This window comes from Lampris incognitus, chromosome 2 (assembly GCF_029633865.1).
Source record: "Lampris incognitus isolate fLamInc1 chromosome 2, fLamInc1.hap2, whole genome shotgun sequence".
NCBI lineage: Eukaryota > Metazoa > Chordata > Actinopteri > Lampriformes > Lampridae > Lampris > Lampris incognitus.
Genome location: NC_079212.1, coordinates 33615930 through 33630892, shown reverse-complemented (window position 1 = coordinate 33630892; position 14963 = coordinate 33615930). Strand labels below are relative to the sequence as shown.

General features: G+C 41.3%; 1 protein-coding gene across 1 annotated transcript in view; it reads left to right on the top strand.

Annotated features, from left to right (window-relative positions):
• The window catches only part of zgc:136971 (S9 family peptidase), a 56297-nt gene that overhangs the window by 26521 nt on the left and 14813 nt on the right, over positions 1–14963 (top strand). Inside the window, exons 3-12 of the mRNA XM_056299437.1 lie at positions 4930–5005; positions 5159–5234; positions 7851–7957; positions 8321–8455; positions 9039–9130; positions 9529–9566; positions 10783–10904; positions 11979–12039; positions 14182–14276; positions 14374–14425. Coding sequence (XP_056155412.1) covers positions 4930–5005; positions 5159–5234; positions 7851–7957; positions 8321–8455; positions 9039–9130; positions 9529–9566; positions 10783–10904; positions 11979–12039; positions 14182–14276; positions 14374–14425 — 854 coding nt within the window. The remainder of the gene's footprint in view (positions 1–4929; positions 5006–5158; positions 5235–7850; positions 7958–8320; positions 8456–9038; positions 9131–9528; positions 9567–10782; positions 10905–11978; positions 12040–14181; positions 14277–14373; positions 14426–14963) is intronic.

Here is a 14963-nt window from a genome sequence, read left to right as displayed (position 1 = left end):
AATCATGCTCTGTCGTGTCGAAGGCCTTATAGAAGTCTAAGAAAAAAAATAAATCCCACATCGTCCACCAAGTCTGAATAATCTAAAATGTCTAGAACATGTCTAATGTTGTTGGTTATGTGTCTACCTACCATAAAACCTGACTGGGTTTCATCTATTATATCAGTAAGAGCATCCTTATAGTACATGTGGGTACTATCTTGTAATCATTTTGGAGGAGGCAAATTGGACTCCAATTATCAATAAGCAATTTATCTTTATGTGGCTTTGGAATCAAAATAATAATTGATTGATTAATGGAAGGAGGGAGATATCCATTATCGAAAGCTTCCATGAATACCCTATGTAGGAAAGGAGATAATTCATTAGAGAATTTTTTATCGAATTCAGCTGTTAGACCATCAGTCCCTGGAGACTTATTAGACTTGAGCTTGTCGATAGAATCTTTATCATTTAATGCTTTAACATCTTCTAATTTTTGGATATAATTGTGTATTTCAGAGATTGAGGATTTGGATTCATATAGTTTGTTGTAGAAATGTTCACAGTGGTTAGAAATCATTAGGGGTCATCTATGACCGAATCATCAATTTTCAATTTCATTAAGCAATTATTCTTCTGATGGTGTTTTTCTAGTTTAAAAGAATAAGATGAATTTTGTTCTCCCTCTTTGAGCCATTTTTTCCGGGAACGTACAAAGGCTCCTTTTGCTTTATGAATGTAAATGTTGTCCAATTTGAGTTGTAACTCTGCTAATTTTACTTTATTCTCCTCCAACATATTATTAGGTGCCAAGTTATTTATTGTGATGATATCTGCAATTAATTGGGTTTCTTCTTCTCTTCTGGACTTGACTAATTCAGCTCCTAATTTCATCATCAATTTCCGGAGTTCGAATTTGAGGAGTTCCTAATTTTTACTAAAAGCGTTTTGAGTAAGACCTAGTTGCCAGTACTTATTTATTTTCTCTAAGATATCCCTTTCTTAACATGTATGTGCTAATAAAGAGTTGTTTAGCTTCCAGTAACCACAGTTCATTCTTGTTTGGTGACAGGCAGACACAGCCACTTCCAATAGAATAACTTCATGATCAGATAAGGGGACGGTAAGACTACAGCTCTGAGTGTGGAGTCCACCATAGAATCAGATATTAACCATAGATCTATTCGAGATTTAAGAGAACCGGTTTTGTTTCCCCATGTAAAATCGATCATATTTGGGTTCTTTAGTCTCCAAATATCTGTAAGACCTAAATTGTGTATGAAGTCTATCAAGAGGGCATTTGGTTTGGTACTAGCCTTTGCAGGCCATCTGTCAATCGTATCATTTATAGTCAAATTAAAGTTTCCACCCACGATCATTTTCATATTTGTATATTTACCCTGTATATATTCTATTTTATTGTTCAATGTTTCCATTAATTCAATGTTTTCTTTTTTATTATTATACCCATAAATGTTGCCAAGCAAAAAAAGTTCCTCATTTAGTGAGATAACCAAAAAAATAAAGTGACCAAGAGGATCAGAAATGTAGAGAAGGATCTTACCACTGAACCTGTCTTTTAACGTTAAGACACCTGCAGAATGATTCGAGCCATGGGAGAACCATACTTCTTCACCCCATTGTGACTTCCAAAATTTTAAGTCATTTGCCTCTGAATGAGTCTCCTGAATAATACAAAAGTCAGCATTAAAACTCTTTGCATAAAGAAAAATAGCCTTTCGTTTTACCTTGTCCCTTAAGCCCCGAGCATTAAACGAAACATCTGTTAAGGATGAAATGATGAGGGAAAAAAAAAATTAAAAAAAAGAACGCCCTACAGTGAGCTAGAGTGTGGCTATGTAGCTTTATATCCTGAGAACTGAAGAGTAGTATTCTCTCTGGAGCAGAACGCTCTCCTTATTTAAAACATAACAGAGCAACTTTAGTAAACGACTTTATATTATATAGACCACACTTACTGTATAGTGCAAAAACGAGAACAACATATGCACAGTAATTAACTTGAGTTAGGACAAAGTAAAGTTCAAATATGACTGAGAATAAAGGCAGTTTGTTCAGTAATAAATCTTTTTCCACTTTTTTGAAAGTTACCGTTAACGTTACAAAGTCAGACTATTGAACAATTCAAACGGAATCGAGTGAATTCACATGTGAAACCCAATGTCAGAATGTGTGACTGATCAAACCTGCACGCTAACTAGCGATCATCAGTTTGTTGGGGGATGAATCTCCTTCCTCTCGATGAAGGCTCTTGCCCCGACAAAGTAGGCTAGCTTGCCTTCTTTCCTAGCCTTCTCCACCAACGGCCACAGCAGACTACCTCTTGCCCTGTCCTCTGGTGAGAAATCTTCCTTGAAGCGCAGTTTCTTCTCTTGGAGGAAAGTTGAGTGTTTCCCAGCTTTCCAGAGACCATCTCGGTAGTGCCTCATCAAAAACTGTAGAATGACACCCCTTGGCCGCTGCTGGTCCTGAGGTGCTTTTCCAAGCCAGTGGACACTGTCGATCACGTCAGGGAGTTTATCCTTGAGGTCTGGGGCCGTCATCTGGCAAATGGAGATGACCTTCTTTCGAATGTCCTCCACCTCCTCTCCGGGAACACCGAACAGGCACAAATCCCAGCGTCTTTTGTACCGTAACAGTTCAAGCACCTTGTTTTCCGTCTCAGCCAGTTTTCGTTCTGTTTTGTCGACTCTGATAACCGTATGCTCCATCGTCCTTTTCAGGTCTTTTACCTCAGCTAAGACAAACTCAACTGATTCTTTCAAACTGACAATTCCGGCCTGCAGGCCATCTGCTCTTTCATTTATCGCCTGTGTCAGATTAGCAACGATGTTTTGGGCAATATCCCCCTCAACGCATATTTTTCGTTTTTTGCCGGTTGGGGTTTTCAATGGGGATTCTGGAGTTGATGAGCTTGCCCCAACGCTAGGAGACTTACGTTTGTTCACGTTGTTAGCCATGGCAAGGGTTTTCACTGCACAACGATGAAAGTTAGTTAGCTACTTTGAAAAGTCGCTGTACTGATGAGAAACGCCAACGAAAGGTTGACTATTAAAGTGAAAAACAATTCCTGTTGCTACTGTCCTATTGTTTCAGTTGAATGGTGTGATACTAATCAAAACTGAAGTTGCTATACTGAAAAACATTTTGGAGAAGGTTCTACTGTCTGTTCATGCCGCCATCGTGAACGGTCCCCCGCGCCAATCTCAAGAGCCAGAGGTTGCCCATTGGGATCAGCTCAGTGTGATGTATGTCCAACCCCGGATATTTATTCTCACGTGGCTGAAAGCCACTTGTCCCTCTAAGAAATTGGACGCCGACCGCACAGGGCTGCGTAACTAGTTAGCATGCCGGAGTCTTGTGGGTTTTGGAATTAACCAGTCGATGTCCATTGTAGCAGGCTGGATGTTTATTTGTGTTGAGTCGTGTCAGCTAAACGCTAAACAAGTGAAAGAAAAAATGTCATTTAGCCAATAGCATCGTGACGTCCGTGCGTTCCGTCAAGCTCGATTGGGCGACAAGCACCAATCAGCATCTTCTTTTTCTTCTGCTTCTTCATTTTTCAGGGCAGTTAGTAAACCAGCTTTAAGGTGCATTACCTCCACCTACTGCTTACGAGTATCTGTGCAAAGATACCTAAGGACAATTTAGTAATGCCGATTCACCTGACCTACATGTCTTTGGACTGTGGGAGGAAACCGGAGCTCCTGAAGGAAACCCATACAGACACGGGGAGAACATGCAAACTCCACACAGAGGACAACCAGGGATGACCCCCAAGCTTGGACTACTCCTGGGCTCAAACCCAGGACCTTCTTGCTGTGAGATGACCATGCTAACCACTGCGCCACCGTGCCGCCTGAGCACAGAAATGATGTTGCTAAAGAAAAAAAAATGAAGCAGTAATACCAGAAGATTATGGACCTTGGCAGTCTTAAGTGGTGCCAACAACAAAACAAAAGATGTGGTACAACGTGCCAGATTCTGATCTTGGCCATCAGCTAGCACACCGAGGCAGTGTTGTTGTTCTGACAAATTGACCTACCCACTCAGGATGACTTACTAGTAGTTTAGACCATCAAAGTAATCTAACAAAATCAGCTTCCCATATTGAATGAGCTGCCATCCTGGTAGGGGAGCAAATGTATATCAGAATGTCTCAGAGTGTTTTTAAAACATCACACTATCACAATGTATTCACACAATGGAAACAGAAGTGGGCGCGCGCTCCGTTCACCTCAGATTCCCAGTATGGATGGTTCACGAGAAATAAGTACCTGAAACTACTACTACTACTTTCGGCTGCTCCTGTAAGGGGTTGCCACAGTGGATACTCTGTTTCCATTTCTTCCTGTCCTCTGCATCTTCCTCTGTCACACCAGCCACCTGCATGTCCTCCCTCACCACATCCATAAACCTTCTCTTGTCAAAGCCATCTTAATCTTGCCTCTCTTGCTTTGTCTCCAAACCGTCCAACCTGAGCTGTCCCTCTAATATACTTGTTCCTAATCCTGTTCTTCGTCAGTCCCAATGAAAATCTTAGCATCTTCAACTCTGCCACCTCCAGCGCTGCCTTATTGCTGTCTTTTCGTCAGTGCCACTGTCTCCAAACCATATAACATAGCTGGTCTCACAACCATCTTGTAAACCTTTCCTTTAACTCTTGCCGGTACCTTTCTGTCGCAAATCACTCCTGACACTCTTCTCCACCCACTCCACCCTGCCTGCACTCTGTTCTTCACCTCTCTTCTGTACCTGAAACAATCCTATAGAAAAGGGCTGAGCTAGTATGTTCTGTAAAAACATTCTTATCATCTCTGCACCAAAGTCACCAAGATATTGACTGTGTTTCGGTCATTGAAGCGATTCTAATCCTGATGTAAATGCACCCGTTTTTCATGTTCCTCTCTCCCCTATTGAAATTAGGCTGCTGAGCCGATATTCACCCATTCAAGGCTTGAGGGCCGTAGTCAGGGACACAGCCAGTCATCAGCTCCTTGAGGTAAGGAAAACTACGTTATTAACCAACTTGCTTTCTCGCCTACTTACCTGCTTACTTGCTAAGCTTTACTTATTTGCTTACTTTTTAATTAGCTAGGCTGGTAGCTATTCACCTATGTATCTCGCAAGCTGTTGTCTCACTGTCTCGGTTTAGATATGGGACAGCCACGGCCTCAGGAAAAGCCTAGACTTGACCGCTCTCAACAAACATGGCAGAGTGTACGACGATGGTAAGACAAAAGTGTTATACTGACTTGCCTCAGTTTTTTATATTACAGAACAACAAAATAAAAAACCATAACAACAGAAGTAACGCATAAACAAACACGTTGCATCACTTAACAATATAATGTAAGAGTAGGATAAGGCAGTAGTTTTTAATCTGGTCCATGGGGACTCATCGTACTGCTGGTTTTCTCTTCTGCTAGGTACTTAATTAAATTCACCTGTTGGGTCAGGCTTAAAAACTCACGGCGTTTCTCAAAAAATCTACTTGTCTGTACTTATGTCCTCATTAACTCATGAAACATCATCTGTCTCGGCCCAAGTCCAAACCACAAGTTCTCATTTAGTCAAGAATGCATGAAACCCCGGATGTGTTCTTGATTCGCTCACTTCGCGGACACGTTGGTTGGCTACTTGACAGACTTGTGATACAAAAAGGTCCAAAGATTCATTTTCATATTAAGAGCAAAAACAGACTGGTTTTATCTTATTTTGTGAAGCACTTTGTAACATTGTTTTAGAAAAGTGCTATATAAGTAAAATTATTATTATGATTATTATTATTATTAACCATAGCAAGAAGAATGTACTCAGTAGAGTGCAGATCCCCGCCAGGCATATCTCTCCGTCTCAGGTGCTCGAACTTGGCCACAAACCACCTCTTTTTTGCCTACTGGGAGAAGGAAAAATATGGGGGCACTGTCTGTGTATCTCCCCTTCTCCGGTGCTCGGACTTAGGTGAAAAACCAGCTGAGGAGTTAGCACTCAGTTGTAGTATAAAACAGGTTTTTCAAAGGTTTTGAATAAATGCAACCATGAGAGGTCTTTGACCATACAGTCATAACTGTGCACAATAATTATTAGGCTGACAGGCCCAGTAGTATGCGAGATTAGCAGCGGACAGATATGTGCACACACAGACAGAAAACCAGTTTTTCCAGCCATTATAAGACTCTTGCGCAGCGTCCAAGGTAATTGAATGGGAAATATGGGGGGGGGGGGGTTATATGCAGCGCTCAAGCTAAAAAATCTACCAAATAAAAACATTTTGCCTGTCAGTCTGTGGATGTGCAGCCTCCTGGGCGAACCCTCACATGAATGCGACGAAGTCTAAATATGAACTTGCACTTTCCAAAAAGAAAAGTTTTGCTATGCAACCATTTTGGTCTAACCTTAACCCTGTCTTTATTTTCATAAAGTTGGGTAAACCATTTATGGTCGCGCATGCACATCTCACATCTACGGTTGACTCAGATCAGGCAGCGACAAGAATAAGCACTTCGTGTTTTGACTGCAACCTAGAGGAAGCTGTTCCTTTATAACTTTCAGATTTTTTGGCTTATCAAAATTCTTTTAATAATTTTTCATCATGTCACTGCCCGCTAATCTGAGTCAACCGTAGATGTGAGATGCACATGTGCACGGTTGACTCAGATTGGTCAGCGACAGAGAGCAGCTTTGGTCAAGTGAGCTAGTCAGTGAATGAAGAGAGGGAGCGGCGGTAGCGAGAACAAACATTTTTCAAAGGTTTTGAATCACTGCAACCACAAAAGGTTTTTCATCATACAGTCATAACTGTAAAAAAAAAAACAAAAAAAATAGGCTGATCGTTTCCTCAGAAAGGAACGAAGGATGGATTTTGTTTTCAAATGACTGGTGGGTCCTGCTGTATTAATTATCTATAGAGTTGAGTTGATTAAGATTGTTGTTGACAATGCTTGAATTTGCTGCTTTGAGATATATGGCCTAATTTCTGTGTTTAAAAAAAATCTTTCCTTTATTGTTGGCTGATTATTGAGCAACAAGAGCAAATGTCTAGGCCACTGGGAAGCCAGTTGGCAATTTTGCTAATGCATTTGTCTTAGTGGGAGAAACAACTAAATTTGCATAGTTTCAACTTGTTGGGTGGTTTGAGCACATGAGTCAAACAGATGTCAGAAGGCAGTTTTGTAATGCATGTTGTTTCGATTTTAGGGGAGCTAGAGGCAATGAGTCGCTGGCAGTGTGTGTTTGTGGCGGGTTCATCAATCTAGCCGTTAAAGTCCCAGTGCAAGACCTCACAGTCCGCTGTTGGTTGAATGTAATTAACTGCCTGACAGAATGGCAAACTAGCAGCACTGGTGGTGTCTGAGGACCAGATTGAACACCACTGGGATCAGGAACTGTTTCATTTGCCAAATAAGTGTGTACGTAGAAGGAGTTTGAGTCAGTGGGTTGCTCACATGACACGAATAAAGCTTGGTTTATGCTCAGATGTCGGCTTGTTTGTGATGTGCAATGCGTTGACCCTGATGTGTGCGTTTACATACTAGCTAGCCCTGTTGTGTTCACAAAAACAAATAACACATGAATAACTGAAGAAAAGTTGAAAGGGAAACAAAAAATATGAAGAAAACAAAGTAAATGTCTTCTGATTTGAAATTTTATTCTGAGATGTTTGATCATAAGGTAGAGCTCACCTTCAAGTACGTTCTATTATGTGGCCTTGTGTGTGTATTAATTTGCTATTGTGTGTCTCTGTGTTTGTGTGCCCATGAATGTGTGTGTGTGTGTGTGTGTGTGTGTGTGTGTGTATATTTATGTGTTTGTGTGTGTTATTATTTGTGTGTGCCTGTGTCCAGCCCAGTTTGGCTGTCTGTCATGGTCAGAATGTGAGACCAGACTGCTCTACATAGCAGAGGAGAGCAAGACTACTTCAACACATGCTGGACGGTCTGATTGTTGGAAGGTATAACATAAAATCTCCGTACACATGCACACACATACTCAAACCTATACACACATATACACACAAAATGTAGACCCATCGATGTGAACATTTCCTTACTCATGCAATCTCATCAGCCAAACATCATCATATCACCACCATGTAACATGCTTCCTTCACTGATCTGGAAAATCTTGTGAAATATGGTAATTGAAAATTTCCAAGTCTTTGGAAGGTTTTGGGATTACACGAAACGTTTTTACGATGTAAACTAATTCGCGTGAAATATTTAACTCTCCATTTCTACATTTGTGTGTGTGTGTGTGTGTGTGTGTGTGTGTGTGTGTGTGTGTGTGTGTGTGTGTGTGTGTGTGTTCATTACAGGACAGAAGTGTGTATTCCGAGGACTGGGGAGAGGGCCTGACCAGTAAAAGTGTCCCAGTGGTTTGTGTGGTGGATCTAAATACGGGAGTGGTCAAAGTACTACGGGGGGTCCCGCCGTACGTCTCACCTGGACAGGTGAGGACACCTGTCCAAACTTTATTACCTGTGGGGAAACTGAAGTCTGCAGCAGGTACTATACAACAAATGAAGCACAGAAACAGACAATGCAGTACAAGCTATAAATCGTATAGGGTCAAGGCAAAAATATTCATCCAGGAATGTGTATGGATAATAATAAATCATAAACAGATAATTCAAATTAAGAAAAGAAAAAAAAGATTTTTCTTCACAGCCCTCACTTCCATATATTTGATTAACTACCATATATTAGATTTTGTTAACATTTATTTTAGATGTATACTAGAAAGCCCAGTTAAAAGCCCTGTTTTCTAGCCACAACTCTGTCTACACGTCAACACTGAAAACAGAGTTTCTGAAAATGTTCACCCTGGATGGAGTTTTCCAAAAGGTCTGTTTTCAGTGACCTAAAACACTGTTTGCGTGTGGATGAAAGGCCAACACGCAAAGAAAAAGCTACGTTTTCAAAAATACTGGTGTACTGTCGACTAGGCAACAATCTAAGTGTAAGAACTGTCATGTGTTTACCCCTCTGTGTGTGTGTGCGTGTGTGCGTGTGTGTGCGTGTGTGACCCTCCAGGCTCTGTGGCTTCCAGGCAGTCAGTCAGTCGTGTTTGTCGGCTGGTGGCACGAACCCTTCAGACTGGGCCTTAAGTTCTGCTCCAACCGCAGGTTAAATTCTTTAATTTTGGTTTTACTTGTTTTAGTTAACAGCATAAAAAAACATCTGTGATAGAGCACTTTCATTATTGGTTAACCATAGGAAAATACTTCAGTCTTTGAGCTCTGTGAGTGACTTGCAAGCCTGTCCCTGAATCCATACTTCCCAATCCTTACTTTATGGTCCACAGGTCAATCCTAGAAATGTTCCAGTCAGTATACTTGAATTAAAGAATCAGAATTAGAAATTATTTTATTGCCATGTAGGATTTTTACTTGGCATTGTTGGTACAAGTATAAATATGAATATAAGTATAAATATTAGTATGGTAAAGTATAATCATAGTATGAAATTAGTAAAATCAAAAATTTTCAGTTTCCATTGCTAACCTTTCAACTTTTTATTTTAGGTCTGCATTATTCAAACTTGACCTGGATGGACACTGTGGTGAGTACTGCATGTTGCGATCTTTAATTTCCTGTCAAGGAGATGCAGACTTACACACAGACAACAACCAAAGGCAAACCAGAACTAATTTCAATCTGTGGCACCCTGCATAGCATTGAAGACATGTACAACTTTTCAAACAGCAATAGCAATAAATACAAATACAATGTTTTTCAATACAATACACTGTAAAATTCCTCACAAAGAATAAAAAAAAGTACAATTGTGGTAAGAGACAAAGAGACATTGCATTGAACAAAATACAAACATCCAAACACGGTACTGGGTACTTTTCTAAAGAATAAGTCAACATTAATTTTTAGCCTGTTTCCGCCTACCCTCATTTATAAAAAGGATAAAAAGGGGTTCAAAGAAGGTTGAATCAGTTCATCTGGATACATTTATTGACAGATACGTTTCATCACTCAACCAGGTGAGCTAAGTGAGTGATGAAATGTATCTGCCAGTAAACGTTGTATCCAGATGAACTGATTCAACCGTCTTTTTCTTACCTGGATTATTGAGCATGCATCAAGATAAAAAGGGGTGTTGATGTGGAGGAGAGTGGTGATGGTGTGGATTTGACTGAAGGTGGCAGTATTGTAGTAAAACACCCCCTCACTGCAGCTCCTCACAAGTCTGCTCGGTTTAGTTGGATAATGCCTTCACCTTTCTACTCGTGTGTGTGTGTGCGTGCGTGCGTGTGTGTGTGTGTGTGTGTATATATATATACATATATATATAGTAACAATATAGCCTCTGTCTTTTGGTAACAAGCATGGGCACAAGTCTATGAATACAGGGATGGCATCCAGCGCTTTATCTGTGCCCCAGTCCATAGGGTTAGTGGTTGTATCAGGAAGGGCATCCGATGTAAAATTTTGCCACATCATTATGCGGCTGACAAGACCATATCAGATCAGTTGAGGCTCACTACTGGGTTGCTCAAGGCCGGGGTTAACAACAACTGCCATTGGTGCTGTGCCCTCACAGGGTACCGATGGAAACTATAAAATCCGCTGTGGCGACTCCTGAGAAACAGGGAACAAGCCGGAAGAAGAAGAAAGAATATAGCCTCTGTCTGGTCTTCGTTTGTGCTGGCTGTGCACTTGGATTATACAGGGAGAGAACATTAGTGTATGCAACACACACTCATGCATGCAGAGTGATCCACCAACTTCTACCCTAACACACTTTCTCCTCCCTCCTCCTCCAGAGTGTCTATCAGGGGACAACATGTCGGTCTCCTGCCCCCGGCTGAGTCCAGATGGAACCAGTCTGATCTACCTACAGGGCCAAGTGTTTGGACCACACAACCAGTGTCTCAGTCTTCAGCAGGTACTGTGTGTGTGTGTGTGTGTGTGTGTGTGTGTGTGTGTGTGTGTGTGTGTGTGTGTGTGTGTGTGTGTGTTTCTATGACCAACTGCATTTTCCAAAAAACACAAACTATTGAAAAGCTGATTAAGATTATCATGAATATCATTATTACTATCACCATTTAGAGGATAATTGTGTTTTTTCACAACCTGGCTCTTATTTTCTACGTTTTTGTTATCTTCGGTTATGGTGTCTTTTAACATCCCCCCCCCCCCCCCCGGCTTTACTGTAGAGATTTTGGACATGGGGCTACCACTAGACACACTTTAACAATGGCGTCTTATGGGGCAAATGGAGACAAGTCTTAAACCTGTCCTTTTACCAAAAATAAATGAATAAATGTAGCACCTCATTATGTACATGATTTCCCAATCTATTACTTCTCAGTTGTGCTGGCCAGGTGTCTATGAGTAGCACTACCTACAGTCAATAAGATGGTCATTTCTGCAAGTTGAACCAGGAAGTAGCTAGCAATGTTAATACCATTTATAATGTTGGAAATTTAAGGTGATAACTTTTAACTTGTACTTTCATTTTTATTCCCAAATACATGGTTTAGGTAACTGGGTTAAATTGGACTAGTTGAAACATGTCTGACACTCATTTCTGTTGACCCATAAAATGCCATTGTAAAGCTGTCCTGTATCAGAGATTTTGACAATGAAGCCGACGAGTAAAATACCATAACTGATATGTACAATGTTCAAAAAACTAAAAATATAAAACCTAGTTTGTAAAAACAAAACAAAATAAAAAATTACCCTTTAAGTTGTGTGGCTGAAGAGTGAATCTGTTGGGGGGGTTGGACAATGTGCATTATTAGTACAGGAAAATAACAATAATTTTTACCCATACATGTACAATAAAAACACAAATACATAAAAAATCCCAATATATGGCAAAATGGTGGCAGATATAAGCATTCAAGACATGTTGCCCTAGTCTGAAATTGAAATGGGCTTTGAGTTTGTGCGTGTGTGCATGTGTGTGTTTCTGTTTTTGTAGTAACAGTCCCTTTTCACTTCTCTACTACAGTATGACCTGCAGAGCAGAAAGATTTCTGCACTATTGGAGGTTGTTAACAGACCACAGACTGGTAGGCTAGACAGTTCATATTAGTATAATTTTTCTCTTATTTTCTTTCAACTTTATTTGTCCCAGAGAGGGTTCTCTTAAACACACACACACACACACACACACACACACACACACACAAATATGTAGTCATCCTACAACCTTCATCCATCACACTTTCCAATTGTCATTACACATCTGCTAACTGTCCAGTCAGTAGAGCCACAGTCTCTCTCTCTCTCTCTGTCCCTCTGTGGGTGGGTGTAGGAGTCTTCATCATGTTTGGGGAGTAACGGAATACAGTAACGGGCGCTATGTAATCAGATACACAATAAAGCCCTTAACTGAAGCATTATGTAGCTGCATGTGTGTTATCTAGAGACATATTACTCTGACAGGTCTATTTACTGTAGGCAGGTGTATAGCCTACTGTATATTTCCCTTTACATTGACCTTTCAAGCCTGTCACTTTCTGAGCTAATGAAGAAGAACCAAGTATGCACACATCCAGAAAAAAAAATGGATGCAAGACAAAAATTGTAAAACATAGAACATAGGGGTGGCACAGTGGCGCAGTGGTTAGCGCGGTCGCCTCACAGCAAGAAGGTCCTGGGTTTGAGCCCAGGGGTAGTCCAACCTTGGGGGTCATCCTCTGTGTGGAGTTTGCATGTTCTCCCCGTGTCTGTGTGAGTTTCCTCCGGGTGCTCCGGTTTCCTCCCATAGTCCAAAGACATGTAGGTCAGGTGAATCGGCCATACTAAATTGTCCCTAGATGTGAATGTGAATGTGAGTGTGTGTGTGTGTGTGCGTGTGTGTGTGTGTGTGTGTGTGTGTGTGTGTGTGTGTGTGTGTGTGTGTGTGTGTGTGTGTGTGTGGTGGTGGGGGGGGCAGCCTGTCCAGGGTATCTCCCCGCCTGCCGCCCAATGACTGCTGGGATAGGCTCCAGCATCCCTGCGAGCCTGAGAGCAGGATAAGCGGTTTGGATATTGGATGGATGGATGGATGGATGGATGGATGGATGGATGGATGGATGGATGGAGAACAAAGGAGTGTGAGGTCTACACACTGAAATGCTCCCAATACTTCACTCCTCTGTTCTACATTCTGAACTAATACCACACCGTGTGTGCATCCATAGAATCAGGGAAATTGTAAAAAAAAAAAAAAAGCCATATTTTCCATTGAGGTGGGGGTTATGGGGTCTGGGTAGGGGTCGTAGGAGCTGAGATGGGATAGGGTTAAGTGTCCCTTATTTTTCTGAGCTAAATGAGGGAACCCTACTGACGGGCTGCCCAGATTTGTCTCTGTGGCACCTTCTTTTCCTCTGGCTTGCATGTAGGGTGACCAGATGCCAACAAACCAAATGTGTGTTTGTGTGGGACAATGTGAGACACATATAGACATAACCTATACTTTAATGTGGAGTCCATAGGCCAACTGCCTGGATTTATTTTATGTACTTTTTGACTGGACAGTAAGTGGTCACCTGATTTGTTGATTGGGGTTGTTCCTTATGCGAGGTCTAAGGACAGGATGTTGTGTTGCTGTAAAGCCCCTTGAGGCAAATTTTTAATTTGTGATATTGGGCTATACAAATAAAATTGACTTGACTTGATTAAAAAACCCCACCGTGGATATTCTTAATTCATGTAGCAGACCTAAAAGAGAGGGTGGGTGTGGGTGCCTGTAATCTATGTATTAAACTAAAACAGCATTGTCTCTGTCTTTTTGTGACATGTTTGGATGCTTAAGAGTCTTGTGTCCCCATTGTCCTGTCTAAGGTTACATTGTTTTGTTGTCTTACAAAATGCACTTAAGTCATGTTATTGATATCTTTTCTTTTGTCTTTTTTCATGTTTGGCATCAAGGTAATCCAAAAGTAACGAGATTACATTGCTTTAATATTGTGATACTAGAGTAAGTTACCGATACATTTTTAACAGGTAACTTGTAATTGTAATGGATTACATTTATTAAGTTACCCTCCCAACCCCGGTCTTCACATAGTGGGCATTTAAATTATTTTTAAGCAGTTTTTCTATATTTTTTCAAGTAGTTGTTTACAAGATGTTAAAGGATATTTCCTCTCATGTTTAAGAGTATTTAAATGCCATTGAAAGTTTTTTTGTCACTCTTTTCTACTTGCTATCTCTCTTCTCCTCAGGTGAGTTTGCAGGTTTATACGAGGCTCTCCCATCCTGCTGCTGGTCCAACGACAGTCAGAGAGTGGTTTTCAGCAGTGCATGTAGGAACTGGAAGGTAACACACACACACACACACACACACACACTATATTGTGTATATATCACATGTTTAAACACTCACCAGCCCTCCTTTCTCTCTCTCGTTCCCTCAGGACCTCTTTGTGGTTGACAGAATAACAAAGAAGGTTACCTTCCTCTCTGATAGTAAGAGTCCATCCTCTACTCTCCCTCCTCCTCTGCCACCTTCTCCTCTCTCTCCTCTTCCTCTCTCCTGTAATCCTACTCTTCCTCTCTTGCCCCTGTCTTTTTCTCATTCCTCTAATTATTTCCCTGCACCCCTGTCTCCTCTCTCCGCCCCTCCCCTACCCTCTCTGCCCCCCTCGGACCTTCCATCTCCACCTTCCCCTCCCCCTGCCTGTTTTGCTCTCCCTCCCCCGTCACCTCCACCTCCATTTTCGCCTCCCGTTTCACCTCCTCCCCTCTCTCCCTTTCTTCCTCCTCCTCGTTCTCCTCTTCCTCAACCTTCTGCCCATCCCTTTCCTCCTCCTCCTCCTCCCCTCTCCAATCTTTCTCAGCCCCCTCTTCGTCTTCATCAGCACCACCAACAGAAAGATTCAGAAGGTATGAAAGACAGACAGAAAGATATAGAAAGAAAAAGAAATGGAAAGCATACAAGAGAGAGGGAACCAACATCTGTCGTTAACTTTTTTCTGGAAGTTTCAAAGTAAAAGTTTGCATTAAT